At 35.6% G+C, this 26,603-nt stretch overlaps 2 protein-coding genes, 1 long non-coding RNA gene and 1 pseudogene across 3 annotated transcripts; 2 read left to right on the top strand and 2 right to left on the bottom strand.

The window, feature by feature from the left end:
• The first annotated feature begins 200 nt into the window (after positions 1 to 200).
• LOC133866062 (ABC transporter G family member 22-like) lies at positions 201 to 4,730 on the top strand (annotated as a pseudogene).
• Positions 4,731 to 5,220: 490 nt separating this feature from the next.
• On the bottom strand, positions 5,221 to 5,929 carry LOC133866552 (uncharacterized). The gene is made up of 2 exons (XR_009899890.1): positions 5,727 to 5,929; positions 5,221 to 5,578 (listed from the first exon to the last, which is right to left on the bottom strand). It is a non-coding gene; the product is annotated as an uncharacterized LOC133866552 (long non-coding RNA).
• Positions 5,930 to 16,251: 10,322 nt separating this feature from the next.
• Positions 16,252 to 17,457, top strand: LOC133866931 (dof zinc finger protein DOF3.5). Its single transcript, XM_062303593.1, has one exon. It carries the CDS (start codon positions 16,432 to 16,434, stop codon positions 17,314 to 17,316), a length of 885 nt encoding a protein of 294 aa, XP_062159577.1. The 5' UTR covers positions 16,252 to 16,431; the 3' UTR covers positions 17,317 to 17,457.
• A 1,824-nt stretch (positions 17,458 to 19,281) lies between these two features.
• LOC133867332 (uncharacterized) lies at positions 19,282 to 21,965 on the bottom strand. Its single transcript, XM_062304058.1, has 6 exons — positions 21,480 to 21,965; positions 21,281 to 21,395; positions 19,882 to 19,963; positions 19,715 to 19,766; positions 19,555 to 19,609; positions 19,282 to 19,461 (listed from the first exon to the last, which is right to left on the bottom strand). Exons 1-6 carry the CDS (start codon positions 21,903 to 21,905, stop codon positions 19,379 to 19,381), a joined length of 813 nt encoding a protein of 270 aa, XP_062160042.1. The 5' UTR covers positions 21,906 to 21,965; the 3' UTR covers positions 19,282 to 19,378.
• Between the last annotated feature and the right edge of the window lie 4,638 nt (positions 21,966 to 26,603).

Raw genomic sequence — 26,603 nt, 5'->3', positions numbered from 1 at the left:
AGGCTGTGGAAGAAGAATTTTTTATTTTTTATTTTTTAAAAAGAAGGCTGTGGAAGTATGCACATGTACATTGCAATATGACACTGTCGCAGTGGGCCTATATAAGCTTCAATAGCGCACATACATAGGCCTTGAGATCACCCTCGCCTTTCCTTGTGTGATTCATTTTCATCTCCGGCCGCTTCCAAATTCAGCTCTCTGCCTCTCTCTCTCAAGTAATTATTAATCCTATTCTCATCTTTCTTGCTCGATCTCTCATGTTATTACTATTTCCTTTTCCTTCTCTGTTAGTTTTTTTTTGTCTTCGAAATGATAGAATTCTTTTTATGTGTGATCAGTTAGCACAGATGGACGTGAAGAAAGAATTCAGATTGGAGCGTTTTGGGAAGGATGCCATTATCGTACCCCAAAGAAAATTTGGCAGCAAAGTCTCAAGCGTAGCTCAAGATAACAGCGATGAGGGTGGAAGTGGTCTACGTAAAATAAAAAGCTTGGATAAAAAATTAGAATCACCGACTGGGAGAGCAATTCGCAAAACTAAGTCATTAAGTGCTCAGTTCTTAGTTAATATAGATGAGCTGATAAACAATGATGCAGGAATAATCTATGATCGGACGGCCGGCAGCAGGGCTTCTAGCAATGGTTTAGGCTATTCTTTCTCCCTTGCAGGAGCCATCTTGCCTTCAGAAGACATCCCATCAGATGTCTTGAGACTACAAAGTCCAACTTACAGTAAGAAACTAGTCCCTTAATTACTACGTACATTTTTTGACACGTGATTTTAATTATCTCTACATTTTCTTTACTGGGTTCAAAAAAGGGGAAAAAAAGAAAGAAAAAAGAAAATATATAAGACATGCATTAACTGGCTTGTATAAAGCTGTTAACTGGTGTGACTAACATTACACTAATTAATCTTTACTCTTATACACAGAAGAGAATGAAAGTGATCATGATGATGAAGCAGATTCATGCAGGTGGAAGAACAAAAATTTTGAACCTATCCTACCAATATATCTCAAGGTGATATCTTTATCCAAGATATCATATGTAACATTGATTTGTTGAAAAAAACATGTCTTAGTCCAAATAAATTAAGAATACAATTAAAGAAGTGTACGTTCGTTCTAATTTTCACTGTCAAATAAGCAGTTCCAAGATCTCAAGTACAAGGTACCAGTGAAAGGTGTGGAAAGGTCAGATGCAGAGAACTACATACTACATGGAATCAGTGGCTCAGTAAATCCAGGAGAGTTTCTTGCTCTAATGGGACCATCTGGAGGGGGTAAAACAACTCTACTTAATCTCCTTAGTGGAAGAGTCAAACTTAGAAGTGGTACCATCACTTACAACGACCAACCATACACCAAGCCGTTAAAAAGAAGGTAAGTACGTATTTGCCCATGCATAATTACTTAGGTGTATAAATTTTTGAAGATAATTTTCATACGTTCGGACTGGCTACAGGTCACTTGCAAAAAGAAAAAAGAAAAAAGGGTAATGCTGGTCAGAGGAGGGCTGGCAAAGAACCACTAATGCTTAAGTCAATAGAATACTATTTAGGAGAGAGACAACTAAAGAAATTTAAAGAGTATGTGCTTCGTACTTTGAAGGTGTACCCCTTTTTTTATGGAGGGGGGGAGGGAGGGAGAGAGATTCTTTGGCCAACATGGTAACACTCGCGTCAATGGAGCGTATGTAAGGTCAATGGAGCGTATGTAAGTTTACTTTTAGGCTAGGGCATGACAAATTTTCCTTATTGATCGCATTAATGGCCATTTGGGGTTTGATGAGGGTGTATAATTTTCATGTAGAGAAGATTTTAAGAGTACTGATTGATTTGCTTTCCTAACGAGGATGATTGTGTGATATGATGATCGACCTGATTATTTTTCATGTAGACGTTGCTTGAGTGGGCATATGGTGCTTATTTAATGTATCAGTATAAATAAACTGTACGTTACAAAATGGCTATTTGATGGTAAAGCAATTTAAAAATTAGAATGTATATATATTTATTTATTTTGAGGTTTGAAAATGTTTTTAAATAGAAGGTATTAAAGAGTTTTGAAAGAAAAGAATCCCATATAAAAAAACAAAAAAAGAGAAAGTCAAATTAGTATATATTTAAAAAGCTCAACAAGTACATTTAAAGTGTTTAGTTGCTTTAAAGTAATGCTTGAGTGTATGCATTTGGTATGCATACTTTAATACATTGCTAAGCACCACTGACGCATGTACATGGCAGTGGCATGGAAGGCGGTAGTAGTTTGATCTAGACTATAAGATGCATATAAGGTAGATCTAACAATTGGGTTTACTGAACCGTTAGTAAAGTTAACAACAAGATCAAACTTGTTTTAACGGTTGAGATTAAATCCTAGAAAAATATTTGTTGTAACCATTTGTATAATTAATATTAATTTTTAGTGGGGACAAATAATTTTTTAAGGAAAGCGACTTTGTAACCTATATACGTTATAGAAGGAGCAATTTTGATTTTCTGCTTTCTATTATTTTTCTAACAATTTATATTAATCTGGATGAAACAGGATCGGATTCGTGATGCAAGATGATGTTGTGTTACCCCACCTTACAGTCAAAGAAACTCTAACATATGCTGCTCTGCTCCGTCTTCCTGGTACCTTAACTAGAGAACAGAAAAAGAAAAGGGCTATGAATGTCATCAGCGAGCTAGGCCTTGATAGGTGTGATCATGGTCCATCTATGTTCAAAATCCATTTTGATAACCAGCCCTTTTAATATTTCACGCTGTTAATCGTATTTTACAAGCTTGCTCAATCACTCTAAATATGTTTGTGTGAGTCTGATGGGATGAAATTCGTTAATATAATATATGTTTCAGGTGCCAAGATACATTAATTGGTGGTACATTTGTAAGAGGGATTTCTGGGGGTGAGAGAAAAAGGGTCTGTATTGGCAATGAAATCCTCCTCAACCCATCACTACTCTTCTTAGATGAACCAACATCAGGTCTTGATTCAACTACGGCACTCCGGATAGGTCAGATTCTGCAGAACATTGCAAAGGTACTGAAAGTTTGAACGAAAACGTCTGTGTTTGTTGAAGATATATGTTACTATGTATACTCATTTGGTTTCGTTTCATAGGCTGGCAAGACAGTGGTGACTACAATACATCAGCCGTCAAGTAGGCTCTTTAGCAAGTTTGACAAACTGATTCTTTTGGGTAGAGGAAGCTCCTTGTACTTTGGAAGAGCCTCTGAAGCAATGATGTATTTCTCCTCCATTGGTTGTGCTCCACATATAGCTATGAACCCGGCAGAGTTTCTGATTGATCTTGCAAATGGGAACTTACATGACAAATCTATCCCATCAGAGCTAGAGGATAAGTTCTTAACTGGAAGCAAAAGACTTCAATCAAAACATGGAAGGCTTTCCCCTGTTGATGTCCATGAGGTCAATAACCAATAATACACTATCACTCGTATTGGATGAAATGAAACCGTTTTGTGCAACAATCTGATATTGAATATTAACTTCCTTCAGTTTCTTGTGGAGGCCTATGAAGTGAGGCTCGCAAAAATGGAGAAAACAAAGCTCCAAAAACCTTTTCTTACAGAGGGTGAGCCCGGAATGGAGGCCAGGCCAAATTCAGGGGAATGGGGGGCACCTTGGTGGGAACAGTTCTCAATTCTTTTCAGGAGGGGCTTTAAGGAGAGACGCCATGAATACTTAAGCTGTATACGAGTAACCCAAGTAATTTCCACTGCTGTAATAATTGGGCTGCTTTGGTGGCACTCAGATTCTTCAACTCCTGAGAGACTTCAAGATCAGGCAACTATATTTATTATTCGATTGTACTCTATCTTCTGTCCATATTTTTGACAATGTTCCAATTGTTAATTTTTACTCTTTTTAATCAATGGACGCACAGGCAGGGCTTTTGTTTTTCATGTCAGTATTCTGGGGCTTCTTCCCTTTATTCACTGCCATTTTCACATTCCCACAAGAAAGAGTCATGCTAGCTAAAGAGAGATCAGTTGGCATGTACAAACTCAGTGCATACTTTTTGGGCAGAACCACTACTGATCTTCCTTTGGATCTCCTACTGCCTATAGTGTTCCTGGTGATAGTTTATTTCATGGTGGGATTGAAGCATAGCTTTGCCGCATTTTCTCTAACCATGCTTACACTTTTCCTCAGCATTGTGGCTGCTCAGGTAAGGTATTTTAGTCATTAAACTAGGAAAGAAAACATGCAAATTTTTTTGCTTATCTGAACTTCAAACTTGCAGGGTCTGGGACTGGCCATAGGTGCAGCGTTTATGGATGTGAAGAAAGCCACAACACTAGCTTCCATTGTTGTTATGACTTTTATGTTATCTGGGGGATTCTTTATCCAGGTAATTAAGATGATGTCTTGGCCATATTCTTCCTCTCAACTATTTCTATCACCATTTTCAACAATAATTCTTGATCCTGACATGAAACTTGTGGTAAATGGGTGCAGAAAGTCCCATCATTTATGTCATGGCTGCGCTACGTCTCATTCAACTATCACACATATAGGCTACTCCTGAAAATTCAATTTGGTTGCTTAGGCTCAGTTTCTGGATCGTGTTCTTGCGAATGTCCTTTCATCAGAGGATTAAGACTTGACCAAGGTGAAATGGAAGTCGGAGCTTTGATGACGATGATTATTGTGTATAGGCTACTTGCCTACTTATTCCTACGGAGAATGTGTTAAGACGTAAGTCTAGCACAATCCAAGGACAAAGTCGAAGACATCTACTTGATCTGTTGCAGAATAAAGGATGTCATCTACTATTTTTCCTAATGATGATCCTTGTTAATCGCTGTTGGGTTTTCACCAAATAAAATTCGTGTGATTTTTAATTGAAACTTTGTTTTTTGTGCTATTGACCCCTCCAGCAAAACAACTAATGAAATGGTTGACCACCCCAAAATTGGTGACTATGAAAGCCAGACCATCTCTAAGCTGTTTTTGGGGTGGCCTAGTCGTTGAAGATGGTTGACCACCCCCCAAAACAGCCGATCACCGGAAGGACGGTTGTCTAGTTAACCGAGCTATAGGTGGTCTATATATATTTATATTAATTTGGTATCTATTTCCAAATCTGGTATGGTTCTAACTAAAGTCAACCAACAAGCCCTATCCCAATTACGTGCATGCATGTTTAATTAGAGTTTTGATCAAAGGAAAATAACGAGATTACTGATGGAGATTCACTTCAAAACTATATATAGTCGATCGCAGAAGACTGCTTTATTACAACGAAACCTCCACAAAACATAACACACATTTTTTTACTATAAATATCGCCATCTCAAAATACCATATATATATATATGGTATTCCGGGCAACAATTTATTCTGAGCCTAATTAAGTGTACGTACGTAGTATGGCTCAGGCATCACGCATAATATAGCACAACAAAGCATCAACTTATTTTATGTAGTACTAAACGTACAATAGCCAGTCATCTAATTATATCCTCCCCGGCCGGTGGTGTTGTAGCTATTGTATCCTCCCCGGCCATCGGTGTTGTACTCAGCCTGAAGAGCCCTTCGTCCTGCAGTAAATACAAATAATATATATAAATGTTATGTTGTCAAACACTTGGCAGCTTGACCAAAATGGAAAAACTTAGATTTTATAGAGATTTCATCTTCGAAAAATGCATAGAAAGATTTAGCGTCTGATGTCGCTTTGATACAAACCAAGCTTGAGTTCTGACGCTGCTCCATCAAGCACTAGTGCAGTGGCCAGCTCAGTGGCCATGAGCAGCAACATCGCAACAAGAACAGCCACGACCATGAACTTGGTGGCCTTAGAAGCAGCCATTTTTGCCTTACAAATTAACTCCAAGCTAGGAAGAAGATAGTTGTTGCTTAAGAAAACAAAATCTGGAGAGAAGATTACAATATGGAGCTATGGGCTCAGAATACATGCATATTTATAACTGAGGATAAGGACTCGATCTGCTAATGGCAATATATTAACTGGAAAAAAGATTATTGATGCCGGTCAAGTTTATCCGACTTAATGACGTGACATCTTCATGTTTAGACAATTTTACTCACCCATTTCACGTCAAACCAATGAACGATTGCCCCATCACTTTATTATAGCCACTTATTACGAAAGCCATTTCTCTTTTTGACCTTAAGAAGGTAGCTAGCTAGCTCTTTTTTTCTCTGCTTGTGGCCGATTTCAAACCGCCACGTAAAAAAATTAAATTAAGCTTTCAAAAATATAAACTTAAGATTTTGTATAACATTTCTCTTTTTCTTCGTATTAATTAAGCAGCGGGGTCATTGCTTCGTCGCATAACATTTATTGGATCGATTCAGAGATGGCGGCTGAATTTTCATACTAGAAGCTTGTTTTGACTCGGTGAAACAAAATAATTAGTCAAGCTGCGTACGTTTCTCCCCCTACACTTTATTGAATTAGAGGAATGCTAGATGTTTTTTTTTAGTTTTGTTTTAGTGTTTATCTGAAAAAAAATATAAATGTAATAATAAAATTATATCTATATCCTTTTGAATGATATGAATGTAATTTTTTAAATTTTTTATTATATTTATATCTTTTCAGATGGACACAAAAAAAAATTAAAAGAAGCTCTTGCATTTTTCATTGAATCGACTCCATCTTTCACACAAGATGTATAAGCAGTAGCACAAAATCAGGAAGAAGATCACCGAGTCCAAGACTGCAACAATAACAATATCTGACGATCTACATGTTTCAGTTATATTTTTAAATATTTGTAACAACGTCCTCATCTAAAGATAAAGATGAGTCTCTCAGTTTTTGTATTTCGAACTTGACTCACATCTCATGTATAGATTATTATAAATAGAAGTTGAGACAAAGTCTTCAATTGAGGAACTACAAATCATAATCATGTTTCATTATACACTACTCTTCTTCGTTCTAATTAATCACTAGGGAAGAAAAGTACAGGTTTAAAGTGAGAAACAAGAGACAAGCGACATTTACACTCAAAACCCGGCCCATGGGCTAAGGTAAGCTTTCACAAGACTCCTTTATGAGCAGTTTGGCCAGAACTAAAATAACTATATTACAGCTTTTTTCGTTCAATATTAGAGATTCTATTTTCTCATACAATCTTTTAAATGTTTCACATCGGTTAAGTGTATTCTTAATCATGTATATATAAACTCTTGAGCATCCTCCATTTACAAGTTTACTTTTTAAGGATGAGTTTTACCTGAGGTTTGTGCCATTTGGTATCAAGGCTAAAACCACATTGAGTATATGATTGGACTACGGCTAGTCAAATATGAGATTGAATGAGTTTTGGCTTTGCAGCTGAGTCTCACAATGGACGACTTATAGGCTGGATTAAAATATTTTGATATTATGTATGAGCATAATGTTAAGTCATTAAATACTTATAGATGAGTGGAGTCGTGTTACGAACCTAAGTTCGCAACAGTTACTTTAGGTTCTTAGAAGGAAACTGAACCTCATAACACAAGGCTGATTTAGACTAATTATTCTTTGCTTGATTTATAACATAACAATATTTAAATAGATGAACTATTTTACAGTGTCCTTAATTAAGGAAAGCTAGGGTTGACTCATCAATCAAGCGGCTCTTATAGAAATATGTACCTAATATTATATACTTAATATAACTAGAGTTGACTTGTACTACTTAACAGGGCATATATTATTCCTAGTTTAGAAAGGGCCGGAACAAGACACCTAAAAGAGAGGACTACCATTGGGTCAATGTCGACAGAGTAGGCCGTCGTGGACGTTAGCTTTAGAGCATGGTTGTATGTTGATCCTAAGTGTCTACATTAGTTAAATATAATCTTATCCATGTGTACAAAACGTGACGTCCCACATCGCTTGGGAATGAGAATGTGCTTATATGTATAAACACACCCTTCTTGACACAACGCGTTTTAAAGTCATGATGACCATGAACCTAGTAGAACTTCGCAGTTAAGCGTACTTCTGCGAAAATAGTACCAGGATAGGTGACCTCCTGGGAAGTCTGGTTTAGGGGAGCCAAAAGTCGACAATATTGTGTCGTTGAGGGTGAGTCGTTACAGATGGTGTCAAAGCCATTGCCCAACCTGAGATGGAGGGAGCGTGCACAAGCCCATGAGGGTTGCTAGCAGGCACTCGCTGGGACGCTAAGAATGGGGTGATCCATGAGGGTCGCCAGTGAGGACGCTGGATCCCAAGGTGGGTGATTGTGACATCTCACATCGCCTAAGAATGAGAGTGTGCTTATATGTATAAACGCAACATTCTTAACACAATGCGTTTTAAAGCCGTGATGGCCACAAACCTATCATAACTCCGTAGTTAAGCGTGCTTCTATGAGAGTAGTACCAGGATGGGTGACCTCCTGAAAAGTCTGGTTTGAGAGAGCCAAAAGCCGAAAATATTGTGTCATTGGAAGTGGGTCATTATTCAAAAAGTCTTGGGAGCTCTCACCTTGTAAGATGGTTTTTAAGTGTAAGTTCTACTTGAAGTTTGTATCAAATTCACTTAAATTATGAGCTTGATTTCTAGTCGAATGATTGAGCCGTAGCTTCTTGCTTTAGAAACTACTTTGCTGCAATGTCACTACTGAAATTGAGACATGTAAATTGGGCAATACTCACTATCTATATGACCTTACTTTCACAATGTGAAAGGTTTACCTAAGGTCGCCCAACATTAATCGTGAGCTTGACTAGTGATCACAAAGCGTATGAGTTTGATGGTAAAAGAGTCATAGCTTGTGATGTTGCTCGAATAGAGATTAAGACAAAGACCCCATGCCAAACACACGATCCAGAAGCTCTCAAGATGACCACATTAGTAGCTTCGGCCAACCAGACTCTTAGCCAAACCCCCAACCAAGCCCTTAGTCGAACCCCCCAAGAGTAGCGCTTTTCTGGTGCTGGAAACCCAAGTGGACTAGATCTCCCAAGCCATAAAAATCATTCTTTAGATGCATCACTATCAACCCTACTCAACCTAATACCTTGAACAACCCATCACAACCAACCTGGGCCTCCCCCGGTGGCCAATACAAAAGACAGTATAAGCATCATAGGAAAGCATGCTGAGAGGACTCGTTCACCGTCACCTTAGCAAGAAACCGAGTTTAAGCAACCAAAACTCTCAATGGAAAGCGGTTAGGTGGATGTTTGGGTAAATGAGTTGCAAACCAAATTCTAAGAAGTCATCAAGAAGGTTGACGGTAAGCACCGCTCAATTGTTGACAACATCCTCCAATGAACAAACTTCTCCTTTACAAAGGGGGTCACGAAGTTTGTCCTCCCTTCAAAGTTAAAGATTCCTCAAATTGATCTTTATGACTGGTCCAAGGACCCATAGGACCACATCGAGATGTACATGGCTTACATACACCTTCAAAGAGCCCAAACAAAATTATGTGTCAAGACTTATTGCTCACATTGAAGAGGCCTGTGAGGAGGTGGTTTGGCAACCTTTAGCTAGGGTCAATTGAGTCATCCGTCGAAAGCAAATTCTTTCCTAGTTCATTAAAAATCACAAGCAAAGGAGACCAGCGATGTATCTTCTCACCCTTAAACAAGGTGAAACCGAGTCCCTCGAGGACTTCTTGGCCCGTTTCGATTGGGAGAGGCTCTCAGTGGACGATCAAGATGAGTGTAGTTCTGACAGCCTTCCTCGATGGGTATGGCCCTGCAGCTTCTTCATGGCAGACCTTGCTTGAAGAACTCCATCAACCCTCCAAGAGTAATGGACAAAGTCAAGGAGCTTATGAACGCCACTGACACGATCAAGGACTTCATGTAGTAGGTCGAGAAAAGGGCTGAGAATTCAGATAAAATAAGGACCCCTGCAAACGGAGAGACAGTGGGGAGAGTCTTCATTGTAGGACTGAGGAGCGTTTAAACTGTTTCAACAGAGGTACGAACCACCCCCTCGGCAACCTCTCAGGTTTATCCATTTATGCCTCTCAACACTTCTGCAACCGAAGTGCTGATGGAAATTCGAGGTGATCCATATTTAAAGTGGCTAGAAAGATTGAGGTCAAACCCTAATAGCTAATCGCGGGACAAGTATTGTCAGTTCCACAGTGACCACGATCACGATATAGAGGATTGCTTTGACCTCCGGAGACAATTAGTACTTCAAGGAAATCTGCTGAGGTTCATGACCAACCAACAAAGGGCATCCTATCAACAGTAGTTACGTCGAGAACCTAGGCAGTAAGACAAACGATTGCAAGCCCCTCGGAGATATTCAGACGATTGTAGAGGGTTCGACCGAAGGGGGTGAATCTTGTTCTTCTTGAAAGGCCAATGTCTAACAGGCGCAAGCAGGAGAAGTCTATGCACTTGGAAGGCTCGCGAAGACTCAAAAAATTGATGAGTGTCTAATCATGAAGGAAGAATTTAGGGGAATACAACTGTAATGACCCACCTTCAACGATACAATATTGTCCGCTTTTGGCTTTCCAGAACCAAACTTTCCAATAGCTCATCCATCCTGCTACTATTCTCGCATAAGCATGCGTAATTGTAAAATTCTGATAAGTTAATGGTCATCACGACTTTAAAACGCATTATGTCAAGAAGAATGCAAATATACAAATAAACACATCCTCGTGACGATGCACTGGTAGTGACTCTGCTCATTGCCAACTATATGACTCGTAGAATCCTTATAGATTGAACATGGTAGCTCGGCTGACATATTGTACATGCATGCCGGCCTACGAGTAGATGAAACTAAGCAAGGACAAGTTGCAGTAGGTAAATTTCTCGTTGGTAGGCTTCTCGGGGGATAGAGTCTATCCCGTCGAAACAATTACCTGCCTGTCACAGCAAGAAGTGTCCCCCGCCATTATTGGGTTGTCAACACTCAACAAGCTAAGATGAAGGTCGTCACGTCCACATATCATCTAAAGATGAAATTCCTGAAGGACAACGGCGTAGGTGGTGATAGGCGACCGTGATCACCCAAAGGTGCTAATAATCGAGTTTATATTTAACTTAACTTAAAAACAAAAACAAAAATAAAAAGCTAGGTCCGTTAAACCAGATAGACATCTCTCAGCATGCCATCTGCTAGAACGTTAGCACAGCCTGAAAAAGCCTGATGATTAACAATGACAATTCAATGTTATCTCCAAGAATTAGACGAACACTCATTAAAACTTTCCTTAATTTGAGCCTATATAAACAAACCAACGAACCACTCATTGATCCAATAGTAATAAATAACTACTTGGAAATGATACCAAAGTACGTTGGAAAGTCCTGCTAGTTAGCTAGCTAGGCACAGACAGATATTGATCAACCGCAGGCTTGCAACTGATTATCGTTGATTTCTCTCACATTCATTAGTTTAAATTAATCAACTACTGAGACAGATATAATAAAACCCTCTCTGTCTGGCCCTTAAATGTGTGCCCCACAGTGAACCTCACCCGTTGTTTGGATTCCTCGTGAAGAAGTAGTTTGCCAAACACGGTGAACGTACGAGCTTTTTTGCCCACTGCTCCTTCCTATTCTTTATGCACGTTGAACATATATGTTGTTTGTAAAGAGAGTGCCCATTCTACGTATTATTAAGGGTTGGCCAAGATCAGAGTGATCAAGAGGCAGTTATGTTTGTGATATTTGAGGAACAGAATTAAAGAAGTTGATACGTACAAGCTATTGATCTTTTTAATATCCCACATATTTCGTGAAAATGACGCGAAACCTCCACCGCTCCACGTGGTTCTCTTCAAATCGAATAAGCAATAGCTAGCAATATTTTCAGATTTTTTTCTTTTCTTTTCCTGGAAATTAAGCAAATATCTGATATGCTGCTATAAGCAAATAATAATGTAGCCTTTGTAAAATAATTCTTCTTGTTTTATTGGTAGGTAAGTAATTAATGTGATAGTCCATATATACATATAAATGTTGTGATTAAGTCACGCATTTAACAGATCGAAGTCACAAAAACAAATAATTGTTATGACATTATTACATTCAAATTTATAGACTAATTAAGCTTTTAATTAAGACGATGCTATAGTAAGACCTTATTTTAAAATCAGTCGACTACTATTACGTTTATTAGTAAAAATAACATCATGCTGATGAACTAATTAATATTTCTTGCACAAATCTCCCTAAGATTTAGTACGTAGCTCGAGAGTAGTTCATATGATTTCCTACACTAAAACTCCTTTGCCAACTTGGTGCTAGCTAGTTAATTGCAAGTGAAAAACCAAAAAACAAAAAAAATTATATATATATATATAAGTCGCAAATCACTCTTAATATATATACTTGATTATAAGTTGTTAAAACGTGTAGGACTGCTAATAATAAATTCTAAGTATTATTAGGAAAATTTAGGAAAACGAAGTTATATCCATCGAAAAGTTAGCTAGGAAAACGAAAGTAGTGATTAAACGTTTGAGAAGACCAGATCAAATGCAGTGAAAGATCGAGATCATTATGAAACTAAAGATACGCGTGATTTTTTTATTTTATTTTTTTTTTTCACGTAATCTTCTTTGACAAAATCCTTTTAATAACAAATATTTGGTATATATGCTGAAATCATCTAATTTTTTACACGATGGGATACAATATACACAATGAAAAGAGTCCAAGCCCAACTATCATGGAAGCTAGCTTCTCAAAGCGTAAATATATATATATATATATATATATATATATATATATATATATATATATATATATATATATATATATATATATTCTATTTTAGAAGAAAAGGTTATCTAATGAAACCAAAATAATACGGATAATAATAGTACAAGCTTGTATTTTTTTTTTTTTTGAACGAAGTACAAGCTTGTATAACTACATAATGAGAGCAACATTGAGAAAGAGGCTAATAGACATTAATTAACATTTTGATATCAAGGAACGACGTACTGCTCCCCAATATGAATAGAATCATCTTCAATATTTTAAAGTGAAATGGAGATGATTTATTTCATGGTCAAAATTTATTTTGTTTCATTTAATAATGTGCATGATGTCATATATATATTGGCATATCATTTAAAAACTTTAAATGACATTATATTAAGTATGTCATTAATTAAATAAAATGAAATAAAATATTTACCATAACATGACTCTTCTTCATTTTGAATCTTATCTTCCACAATGTTGGTGGACCATTATGAGTATGGTTGTACATGTGGATGCGGATATCACTTTTAGATATTTGCATCCGAATTATGTTAATTTATTATTCACTATCCGGCCGTACATTGTGTATTTGGCCTATTTGTCTTTTGGGCATTCTTTGGATCTCTATTAGAACTTATTTTAGTCTTTTGGACCTTCTTTCTTTCTTTTCTTTTTTTTTTTTTTTTTTTTTTTTCTATTAGAGCATATTTTAAACGATCTTGAAGATAAATAGTTGAGCCGATTTTGAGTGTTTTGGACTTGTTTTAATTTTTTTAATTCTAATATTTAAAAAAATATATTAATTTCATATTACTTTTGCTTCTTTTCTTTTTTTCTTTTTTTTTTTTTAAAAAAAAAAAAAAAAAAAAAGCACAAGGATTGGATTCGAATAGGGGTGAAAATGTGGCGGATAATAACCCTCCGCATCCGCTATTTGTTATCCGCATATACGGATGCGGTTAGCAAAAATCACTATCCTCATATGCCGAGGTGGCCACATCCGCATTTCTTTTATGTATAATATGTATATTTAATTAAATTTATGTATTAGATGAAATTTCATGGCAAAATGATTAGCAAGTGTGATCTGAATAATAGTGTATTTACTAGAAGCAGAAATTACAACTTTAAGGCCCAAAGTGCTCGTGACCTTATATGAGAATTGCGGATAAAAACTACAATAACCGTACTGATGCAGATTCTTAAAAATAATAACTGCATTTTACATATATAATTACAAATATTGTTAATACCCACACCTACATCTGCATTTTCACGTGTAGATCGATTGGACTGCAAACTTGCTAGCTAGGGGTAGAGTGATGGGCAAAGAGACCACAAGATACGTTGACCATGATAAACAAATTAGTAATAAACAAAATTGGAGAATGGCGTGCGGTGAACTTCATTCGCAACACGTACGGGATTCATTCAGCATATATATATAAGAAGTGTTAATTATTTTGTAAAATTTACGAAATTGAAGAGATTAGAGAAGGAAGGCATGCCACGCATCCCACTAAGCATGTGGCATGCAACATGCCCGCGACGTTAGCCTATTTATCATTAATTATATCTGACTTTTTGGTAATCCACTGATCCCCACGAGTGAATGTACAATGCATTACCCCGCGCGCTCATGCCGGCCGACGTCGACTCACACTTCGATCCTTGCACGCAATTTACGAAGATGGACATTTAATTGGTATACATATTGGGAGATATATTTTTGATTTGCTCAATATATAATGTTTGACAATTTTTTTTTCTTTTTTTCTTTTTTTTAACCCTAATGATGGATTAAATTGGCAACTCCCCTCATTTATTAGTATTAAATGACTTAATACAAAACATTGATCTTTAATTAAAAGAAGCTGGCTTTTATGTTGAGTCCAAGTTAATAAAAGAAGCTTAATTATGAGTGTGTGTTTTCACTTTTTTAAACATGATTTATATATACAAGAAAAGAAGATCCTTGGGATTCATGGCTAGCTCTTGTAGTCTCATCTCCCGGCCCAGACCAAACATGATATATATTTGGGTTCCCCCGCCAGATATTTGGGTTCCAAAACTCAACTTCGACGGTGAAATTGTACGTTTTATGCTCCGTTTGTTTTGGTGTAAAATGATTTTCGTCGTAAAATATATTCAGAGAAGTCATTTTTCAGAAAAATATTTTTCGTCAAAATCATTTTTCGGTGTTTGACTCATACAGAAAACTACAAATATTTTTTATATTTTAATTTAATCATATTAATTTAGAAAATTAAATTTTATTCAAAAAATAAAAAAATGTTAATATAAAAATATTTTTTTATATTTGACGCATACAAATTCCGGCAAAGTGGCCGGAATCTGGCAATTTGTGTCGAATTCCAGCGATCTTTGCCGGAATCCGGCACAAAATGGCCGGATCCCGGCAGGAGATTCGGCCAGTATCACGGCCAGATGGCCGGAGATCCAGCCGAACTGGCTTGTGATTCGGCTAGAACGGCCGGATCTGTCCAGGATCCTGACCAGATGGCCGGGGATCCAGCCAGTATCCCGACCAGATGGCCGGGGATTCGGCCAGTATCCCGACCAAATAGCCGGAGATTCGGTCGCTCTGGCCAGTCTGGCCGGAATCTTGCACGGTACTGCTGAAATCCGGCAACGGTTGCCGGATGTCGCCGAATTCCGGCATAATTTGTCGGATTCCGACACCAACCGGTGTCGGGATCTGGCTTGTCGGAATTCGGTAATAGTCAACTGCTTGAATGTAAAGGTCGACTGCGTTGTTTAAAAGAGAGTCGACTGAGTCTATCATCTACGGAAAATGATTTACGCTTTTAAAAAGCGTAAATCATTTTCCGAAATTTATTAAGCATTTTTTGTCAAACAGAAATCATTTTTTATTTGACCATTATTTTCGCCCTTACAAAACACAAAAAAATACTAAAATCATTTTACGCCGAAACAAACGGAGCATAAAATGATTTTCTAATGACAACAGCCACTTGCCAGTTGCCACGACAAGCAAGCAGGAAAAGCTGCTCCATGCCTCAACGATACCATTGAAGAAGGCAAGAAGCCAAAGCCGACGCCTCCTCGACCTCGTTATCTCCAAATCTTCGACCTGTTTAAGGATTAATAGCAAATTAATTAATACACCCATGTTTCTATCCTTTTAATTAAACATTTTATAGAATTGGTTGGTCCGTAGTGTCGTTTTCAAATTTTAAGCACCGTTGATTAATTCTCTCGCTACTGTATGCAATGTTAGGTCTACTGGTATTTCATCTCTCATTAATGCTGGTGTTTTCCTCCATTGCCAAGTTTTCTCTATATGTATAATTGACAAGGACATCACAGTCATTTTGTGAAGAAATTAAAAATAATAATAAATATAATGGGCAATTGATCGACAACCAGGAAGCTTTGACTTATCAACCTCAATCACCCTCATGGAGTGCCCAATGAAGAAATGCCACATGAGGCATTAGAGACACGCTCATTGCGCCTATTTAATAGCATACTATACATGAAACTCGTCACAATCTCACACCCTTCCTTGGCCATGACGCTCTCCAACCGCCCACGTTCTTTTCAACCCCACTATATTACAAGCCCCACAAATCCCACTCAACCCACATACACACACATGCTCCGGCACTAACTCTCACACCGGCCGGTGACCCTTCGTTGAAGTCTTGAAGATTTCCCAGTCTCTCTCCCCGCCGGCCTCAAAATGTTCACAACTTGTGGTGGTGGTCACGAAACGGCGTTGCAGTGCCCTCCTCGGCCATTGCCGATGGACAGAAGGTGGAAGCCCAACGTTGAAATCGCTCCCAACTGCCCTCGCTGTGCCTCTTCCAACACAAAGTTCTGTTACTACAACAACTACAGCTTGTCACAGCCTAGGTACTTCTGCAAAGGTTGTCGGAGGTACTGGACCAAAGGTGGGTCTCTCAGAAACGTTCCTGTAGGTGGCGGTTGCCGGAAAACTCGCCGTTCCAAGTCGGCTAGGTTCCCACATACGCAACGGGTTTCGCTAACTTCTTCTCATAATGCCAATTATGATCAGCAATCAACTGATTCTTGTTCCTCTAATGGGGACTCGGTGTCTCAACGAACCGAAACCAATGGGTCGGGCGTCGATCTTGCGGTTGTTTTCGCCAGGTTCTTGAATCAGAATCCAAGCAACATCGAGCCGGCGTTCACAGTCCCGGAATTGCCTGATAATAACTCCAACGCGGTGTCCGATTCGCCCAAGTCTTTAAATCCGGGTAGCGAGCAAAACAGCGTAGCGTTCGAATACCAGAAGCCCATTGGAGAGGCTGATATTCATGATATACTACTTGAAGGACTTTCTGGAGAAGAAAAAGTTCAAGAACTCATTGAAGACGATGTGAATGCATTCGGGATAGAGACTTTGTTGGATAATGAAGTAGCCCAAGATGTTTTGTGGTCCGATGCTGCAACTTTGCCGAATTTAATGTGGCAACCTATGCTGCAATTGCAAGAGTTGGAGTCGATTCAGTCCAATGATCAGTTAAGGAATTCTACGAATCTAATTAGCGACAGTTGGAGTTCCTTCGATCTGTCTGGTTTCGAGGTTTTTTCAAGACCTTGAAGTGTACTACACAAATTAACTTCCTTTCTTTTTTTTTTCCCTGAGTTATTTTCCTCTTCCTTAAGAAAGCTTACGTGTCCATGGAAATGTTAATGGTATGGACATTAATTATATTATATATTTCAATGGAACTATACAATAAATTCAGATATTAATAAGTTTTCATTTCGGTAATTGAATACTTAATCAGTTAAATATTGCATGATCCTTAGGCTCTTTCTTCGTTTTTTTTTTTTTTTTTTTTTTTTGGCACCTCCGGCAAACATTTTCCAAATGAATGTCTGTCTAGTTTTAATTAATTGCTGTTAATTAATGGTAAAACTTAATTACCTCGATCTGTCCTCAAGATATATATATATATATATATATGGGATGGCTTTGGAACCTAGAAATTTTTTAAGAAAAAGAAAATGCAATATTGTTCGATCCAACAACTAAGTTATGTCTGAGTAGACTGTGTGCGTTGTTGGTGAAAGACGCTGTCCATGGACCACATATACCAATACCATCTCTATCACAATCACTTTTCATTAGTGTGCAAGGATAACAGTCCAACTCACGTGGTTAGCTTTTCTTAATTTATACCAAAATTTACAGAGGACTTGACATAATTAACATATATATTTTTCAATTAGACTGTAATTTGTGTTCACGTATTGGGTTTGAATTATTTCAAAGCACATATAGATATAAAACTCCATACGTCAATCATAACCTAATCTATTTAATTAAATGGATTAGATCCCTTAACCATAATTCGCTAATTTTGTGTTGAATTTGTGTCGGGTTTAGATTGTGTTGAGATAAAAGTATAAGGTCATATAAGTCAACCTTAATCTGACCCATTTAATTAAACACACCATCCGGCCTTATTTTGCTAATTCACTACCTTTCAACCTTCAAAAAAATAAAATTAATGTTGAAAAGAATATCGGATATTTGTTCAATCCCTACAAGCCCACATTGTTGAAATTCATATGAGCGTGTATAAGCATGGAATATAATGAGCATCGTCATGCAATATATTGTACCTAGCTAGCTCGAGTCTACGTACACAGCTCAGCACTGGCAATAAGACCAGATGCGAACATAATTTATAGAATGTGGGAAATTATATCTATATTTTTTTTATGTTTCTTTAATTTATCAAAAGATTTGGGAAAAATAAAATGAACAAGTAGCTAGTATTCTCTTAGGTTATATTCCCAAAAAAAAATAAAAAAAATAAAAATAATTGGACAAATTCTTAAATTTTTTTAAATTGACTAACTTCAAATTAATAAGAACTCATAATATTGTTTGAATGAATGTTTTTAATATATAAGTCAGAAATTGGAATTTTTATAACCGAAAAATTAAATGTAGCCCTATGTTTTTGTGCAATTTTAATTTAATTCTTGAGTTTTTAATTTCAACAATTAGGTCGATAATTAGATTTAAAACGGAATTGGACAAAAATGAAAAGAATAGCAGGTCGATCTTAATGGTATGAGATGTCGGCACCGGCCTTTGGACTAATATTGGATAAGTGAAAAGGAAGAAGTAGATTTGGTTAATGGTTATAAATATTGCTACCGTCCCGGGCATGTTCCATTCCACTTGCTTAATGGGAGACGTGCCTAACATCTGGTCCACTTACCCCATGACGTCAACCCATCACATGGTTTTTGTTGCATCCTTGTATCAAATCGAAATATATTTCTACTCAACCTCATGAAAACCTTAATCCTTAAAAATCTATCGATCATGTAATAGATTCATATATACTTAATTAACATCAATGATCGATCAACTTAATTTGGTCAATCTAGCGGTTTATTTGACTATTCATAATGGTTGACCAAGTTCTAGATCGATCGGCCTAGCTAATTAAGCTCACTAATAATAAAATGATATTGTTGAATTAATTTTGCATTTTTATAATATATAGTTTGACGAATATATTGAAATAAGATTTTTGGTGCATGGTTGATTAAATTAAAACCCCTATCGATCGATAACAGTTGAACTGACAGTCTGACAACTTGAGATTCAACCCAAATAAAGTGGCCGGCCTGATCGATCAGCCTCTTTTCACGCCAAACATGTCTAAAATCGTTTCTAGTCCTCCTTCATGCGTGCCATGGGAGTGTAGCTTCAGCAACCCTGCAAAGCTCGTTACCATTTAATTAATTAATTAATTAATTAATTAACCAATTAATTAGCATAGAGGTTTTGGAAAGATTGACACGTACGTACCTTCTGCTAACGTTGGGTAGCGGTCACAAAATTCGCTGACTGCCTTTAACAGTTTCTACAGATTTATATATGCCAGAAATTAATGACATCAAACCACTTAAGTTCTAAGACAAATTTTTAAGGATTAAAATAAATAAATAAATAAAAATATGATCCGTACCAGTAATAATTCACCAGGTTTTACAGGAAATTCTTCCACGCCGGTTATTTTCCTACATAATTTTGAGGAGTTGAAAGCAATAAGAAGTAGGGGTTAATGAGCTCGATAATTATGATTATATAATTGTTCGATGACGAACACCAAACCTTTTGACAAAAAAATAATACCTAATTACGAGCTTCCCCTTAACTTCTTCACATTCGAAGAATTTGCAACCAGTGCTGAAGGGTATGTCTTTGTCCTTCCATACTGTCACAGTTTTACAGTTGTTTTTCAGTCAATAGGCAGGTATTCTCAAGAATGACTCAGCCGCCTAGCCCAGGCCCAAAATCGAAATGGGCTTTGTTTAAAAACGGAGGCCCAATATGGACTTGATTTTTTTTTTTTTTTGTAAATACAACATGACCCTATTTATGGAGGAATAGATAATCAAATCCTAGAGATTTTATTACAATAACACAACTATAGTAAATATCTAAATAAGAAAATCAAATCAAACCTCATATGGAAAAGTTATGAATTCTAGTAATAATAATAATAATAATAATTTTGATCTTTGAATAATGTGTTGAATTTCCATTTCATTTCTAAGCTATCGAATTTTTTAATGTAGTTTTTGAAATTTTAAAATAATTAAATATTATCTTTAGTTTATCTTAACATTACTATGGGAATAATATTTACTAATTCACACACACACACACATATTCTTATCATATTGACATGGCTTAAGATAATACATTGGTCACATAAAATAGAACACATAAAGACATGTAAGAAAAAAAAAAAAAAAAAAAAAAAAAAAAGGTGCTAGGTATCACATTTTTTATTTTTTAAATAATATTTTGAGACTAATATGACAATTTATTATTATAAGCATATGTATTTTAAAGAAAAAAAAAAAATTGTTTGCCACATCAGCATTATCGTGTATATGAGAATTTTTATTTGAGAGAAAGAGGAGCGTTTTATGGTTGGTTTGGATACAGAGAAGAAAACTTATTCTATTCTGAATCCAATTCTACCTTCAATGATGACTGGGACCCATGCACAGTGCGTAGGTCCCGCATTTACTTAATAAAATAATAATAAATTATTTTTTTTTTAAAAAAAATAATAATAATTTTTTTAAAAAAAAAAATAATAATTTTCTTTAAAATTTTTTTAAAAAAATAATAACTTTTTTTTTCGGGGTGGCCGCGTGGCCATCCCCGACCACTGGGGGTGGCCGCGCGGCCACCCCCAAAGGGGTGGCTGCCAACCGGCAACCACCCCTTGCTTCTATTTTTTTTTTTTAATTTTAATTTTAATTTTGTTTTTTCTTTTAAAAAGAAAAATTATTTATTTTTTAATTAAATCATTATTTCACATAACTTTTCACAATACCAATCATTATACACAACTTTTCAAACTTCCAATCATTTCTTACCATTAAAAATAATATTTTCTAATTTAAAAATTCAACACCTAAACACAACTTTTTGCCTCGAAATTCGCAATTAAAATAAGAATTCAATTCTAATTCTAAAAATTCAATACCCAAACGAACCATTAGGATTTGGTTACCTAGATGCCAAAATACAATTGCACTGTAATTCTCGCCTACTTTCGCGTCATCGATAACCATCTGAATATGTTGTCCCATCGCTTCCATTACGTCGCCCAAAAACTTTTTGATACCCTGTAGGTGCCAGGAAGAATTACAGATTAAAAGTGCATTTTAAAAAAATTGTGATTTAAAAACATTAAATAAACAAATAAATACCTGTTTTCCTTGAAATGGAATGTAAAAGAAAAGATCCTGATATTCACAAGCATCTGACAGAAGTTGGTCCAATGTCTCGTCCAATTTTTCAGGGTCCTTGGAATTGATGGCATTGTAAAAGTCTTTGATCAAGTCCAATGCAGAAGGAATGTGCGGGGAAAAAGGTGCAATCCCGCATGAGCCATCATCACCGCAGCCTACTCTCCATTGATGATCTTCTTTGCTTTTCTGGAAGGTTCTGATCAGCAGCTGCTTCTTTCCTCCAGGCGATGATAGTTGGCAAAATGCGGGCCTAGTACTGCTGTGATGGTTGGCTTCTACGTTCCTAAATTGCCTTGCATTGCATGATTGGGAAATTGAAATTGTGTTGAAGCTGTTCTTTGAGCTCAGCCAATTTCTTGTACAATATTGGCCTAAAGAGGCCATGGTTGAGTAGTCAGAAGATGATCGAGAGAGAGAGAGAGAGAGAGACACAGTGCGTGTATGTTTTTCATGTCCATTGCTTGTCATCAGGGCTTTAGCCTTTAGCATCTATCTGCAGCATCGCAAGATGGCTAACCAAGCAAGGAATATTACATGTTAATTGCCTCTCACAAGGAACCCACATTTGCTTTTCTAACATGAAAATGTTAGAGCTACGGCTCTTTTAATTATGACTTGCTTACACATATCAACCTAGGATTGGAACTTTTCTAGTGATCGACACCGCTCTAATCATATGCTGATACATAGGAGCAGACTTACATGAAGAGGCCGGTGAAGATCTTTGGCAATTTTAAAAACTTTTACAGGATTTTATAGAGTAATACTAAAACGAATACTCACGACTTTTAAAATTACTATTATATATATAACATTTTATTATTAAATTTTGATACAATAATAATTTTAAAAATCACATTTTATCTACAAATTAGGGTCCGAAAACTTCCTCTAAGCAAATCATTCTTTCCTATGGGCGCTATAGTCTTCACATCTCACGAGGGAAGTTTACTCTCATTAGTGCATTGGTCTTCTTCACCTTTCACGAGGGAAATCAAATCATGGATCAATTTCTATCACTTTGTTTGGTCTTTAATTTGTTGGCTTCCAAATTGTCTTCCGCGTTTACTGAGGGTTTGTCTACTTTCAAATTATCACCTTCTTCCCAAATTATTATCCTTATTATTCAACTTGTTATATAAGAAATATTAGAGATATCAAATCTTTTATCAAGAGATAGATATTAAGATGATGTAGAACTTATTTATTAAAAATCGTAACATTTAATTTTCTCTAATGAATAAGTTTCACATCATTTTAATATTAATTTCTTGGTAAAATATTAAGTACTCTTAGCATTTTTCTTTGCTTTTCATGTTTTATTTTTTATTTTTTTGTTTTTCTTTTTAACAACTGCTTTCTGGGTCGATTCGATAAACCCCCTTCTTTCTCATGGGTCTAGGAATGTTATTCTACTCGAAGCAGCTTGAAGGAAAGTGCACACATCTAGCAAGTGTTTCGATATATATATATAGGTTTTTTTTATTCTTTTTCGCATAATTTACTGATCATTGTGCCTTCTTTGTTAGAGATGTTCTCCCCAATAGGTAATGTATTGTGAGTCAATGACGCCAAACAGAATTGACATTGTTCTGATGGCATAGGATAATTTATAAAAATTGTGCATTGAAGATTGTTAGGTAATTCACGAAGACATAAAAGTATTGAATAAGATTGAGAACAAACCCTAGCTGCCGAATGAATTATTCACAAAGAATAATTCTGAAAAAAAATACTGAAATCTTTTTCAAATTCAAAGTGTTGAACTAAGGGTCTGTTTAGGTTTACGATTTCAAAAAGTGTGATTTAAAATAACGATTTAAAAATGTGAGATTTAAAAAAAATGATTTTTAAAAACGCAGTTAAGCGTTTGGCAAAATCGCAATTAAGCCTTTAAAATCGTAAATTAGCCTTTAAAATTCTGCGTTTTCAAAAAAACATCATCTTATCTGCTATTTGAAAAAGCAAATTTTCTGCGTTTTCAAATCGCAATTTTTAAAAATGTACTTCCCAAACGATTTATGTTTTGCGATTTGGTTTAAAATCGCACTTATTGTCTACGAAATCGTAATTCCAAACACACCCTAATCCCACAAGTCAGGCTTAAACAGTTAAAGAAAACCCGCTTTTACCTAAAATCGCAAAAGTCTATAATTATTACATAAAATAAAACTACCAACCGAATTAGCTAGAAATATTCCCGGCAAAATATGGAGAAAATTTGACACTAAAAACCCTTCTAAAACTATATATAATGGAAATATTTTCTAAAACAACACAGACATGAAGAAAAAAAAAAAAAAAAACACACACACTTATTCCTCTCAATCTACCATAAAATTTGCAATGTTCTCTCCAATCTTTCAATCTGGTTAATGTACCATACTAACTGATCTACCATTAAAGTTGCAATGCCCTCTTTTTGCCCTCAAAATGATAAAATACTTTGGAAAAAGAAAAAGAACAAGAAATTCAGAAAACAAAAAAAATGTCACTTTTGTAATTAAATACTCAAACTTTAAAAAAGATAATTTAAGATATTTATCTTTCAATTTTTTTCAATTTCAACCATTCGTTAGAATTTTCTATTAAATCCAGCCTATCAAAATTCCTAAAATCCCCCCCCCCCACCTTTTTTTAAAGAAAATTTATAAAAAATTTCAAATATTCAGGCATAGGTATTTTTGTAAATTCTGTTAAATTTTGACCAATACCTAAATCATTGAATTTTTTTTTTCCTAAAAAAAATTAGGGATATTTTGGAAATTTTTACAGAATTCAACGGAAAATTTTATCAGATGATTAAAATTGGAACAAAATTAAAATATGGATACTCTAAATTGACACTTTTTAAAGTTTTGGTACTTAATTACAAAAGTGATAAAAAATAAATGGTATAAACTTATAAGTGAAGTTTACCCTAGTATTTTTGTTTCCAAGTTCACTTAATTTTGACCATGTTTGGTTGATATTCTAAAGAGAAAATGAAAAAAGGAAAAGAACGAAAAGTTAAATTTTCTTTTTGTTGTTTGGCTATGTAAATAAAGTCGAAGGAAAATAATTAAAGAGAATAATTCTTTTTTTATTTTTATTTTTTTTGTAACTTTTGTTCTTACGTTCTGATTTACGTACAATTTTCTCTTTTAACTCTCATCTATGTACGTTAGAGATAAAATCTGTGTGGCTTAGAAAAAGATTTGGATTAACTCTTCCCATTTCCTTGTTTTCCCTAATTATTTGCTAACCATAAAAGAATATATATAATTAAGGACTTGAAGAGGCACATGATTGTTTCCTTGTTAACTGAAGCAATGGCCGGAGCCCCCACCATCCGAAGGCTCTTGTTCGGTGCCCCGTGGCCATTTGTATTTGTTTCACGAAATTAATTTCAACTTTATGTTTCTATATATATATATATATATGCTCAATTATTGTGACCTGTCCTGTCAAGTGCATGCAACTCTACTTTTTTCCAACCTGGAAAGTAAGAAACCTGCCATTAATTGGCAAGAGCTCCGAGCTCATATTATGCGGATTTATCTTGTGCAAATGCGATGCATCCAAACATCTCTTTAGCTCCAATAGCTATCAATCCTTTTCTCTTTTAGTCTTTTGGCACTATTGGAAACATTTTCCTATATTACTTTAAGAAAAGAAAAAAGGCCATCATTTCACCAGTTTGTAGTAATGAACCGTACTTTTGTCTAGCTATAAGTGTTATGGACTTAAGGTTAAGTGATCTCCATTGATGAGTTCAATCTTACACTACCAAAAAAAAAAAAAAAAAAAACCAATGATTTAATGTTGTTTGGGCTAGTGTCGTTTGTACAAAACGACACTAAATAACACTGTTTTAATTTCCTCTATGAAAGAAAGGACCAAAACGTTTTAGAAATTTCTAATTTTTTTTTTCAAAATTACAATTTAGTATCATTTGAACAGAGAATAACACTAAACAATTAGTGTCGTTTACTGATCAAACGACACTAAACAGTTAGTGTCGTTCATTGTTCAAACGACACTAATTAACTGAATAGTGTCGTTTGAGCTCAAGCGCTCCTAATTACTGCTATTTGATAAACAGTAAACGACGTTAACTTAGAGTCTCAACCTTATATTTAGAGCCACTAAATGAATAGTGCTGTTTTTTAGCTTCTTTTTTTTTTTTATTATTCAAAAACACCACTATTCAAACGTCACTAACAACCTTCTTTCTTTCTTTTTTTTTCTTTTTTTTTTTTTTTTTAATTTTTGTAGTGTTAGTATTTGTGTCAAGGAATTAGATGTGTTTTTTTTAGCCGCACCAAATGAACATTTAGTGGAAGCATTGTACTGTCAACATTTTTGTAGCTTAAAAGTTAACAATAACCCTATATACATATATGTTTTGCTCAAAAGAAGAAAGAGAAAAAAAAGGAAAAAAAGAAAGAAAAAAAGGGATCAATCTCAACACAAAAAGGTTCAAAAGAAAATTGCAAAATCAGTCATCTCCAACTCGTTGTGGTTGGGGAATCGCTTGCCCCCACCATCCATGACTTATCCAAGCCATGGCCCATATGATTTCTTTGCTGATATCCAATTTGTTTCCATCTCCAATCATTCAACACCTTTGCAAAAGCCACGCCAATGTATAATCATTTTCTTCCTTTGCATGTTTTCTGTTTGTTTGTTTTTTCTTTTTAGTTTCTAAAATTCCTTTTATTGCCTTCTTGACACGACAAGGGCATCGATCTCTAGATATTTTCTTTGTTCACCTCAGCTGTATACGTACCACGCATTTCATGTTGGTGGATGAACTTAATTATTACACACCTTACATTTATCTCCCTTCAACTTATGCTCCTTAAATTTACTTGCATAATTAAGATACATATGAAAAATGCCAACTCTTTTACGATGTGTTGATACGTGTTATCATGTTATTGGAGAATGTTATTTTTTTTTAGCCAACGCGGCTCTAACCACATGTTGACACGTATCAGCAAATTGTAAAAGCGTTGTATGTGCACTTATGAGACAACTATTCTTTTATATCGATCTTTCACCAAGTTTCAATAAAAAGAATAATGCTACACATTTATC

This window comes from Alnus glutinosa, chromosome 4, assembly GCF_958979055.1.
Source record: "Alnus glutinosa chromosome 4, dhAlnGlut1.1, whole genome shotgun sequence".
In the NCBI taxonomy this organism is placed as follows: Eukaryota; Viridiplantae; Streptophyta; class Magnoliopsida; order Fagales; family Betulaceae; genus Alnus; species Alnus glutinosa.
This window is presented reverse-complemented; position numbering and strand designations above follow the sequence as displayed.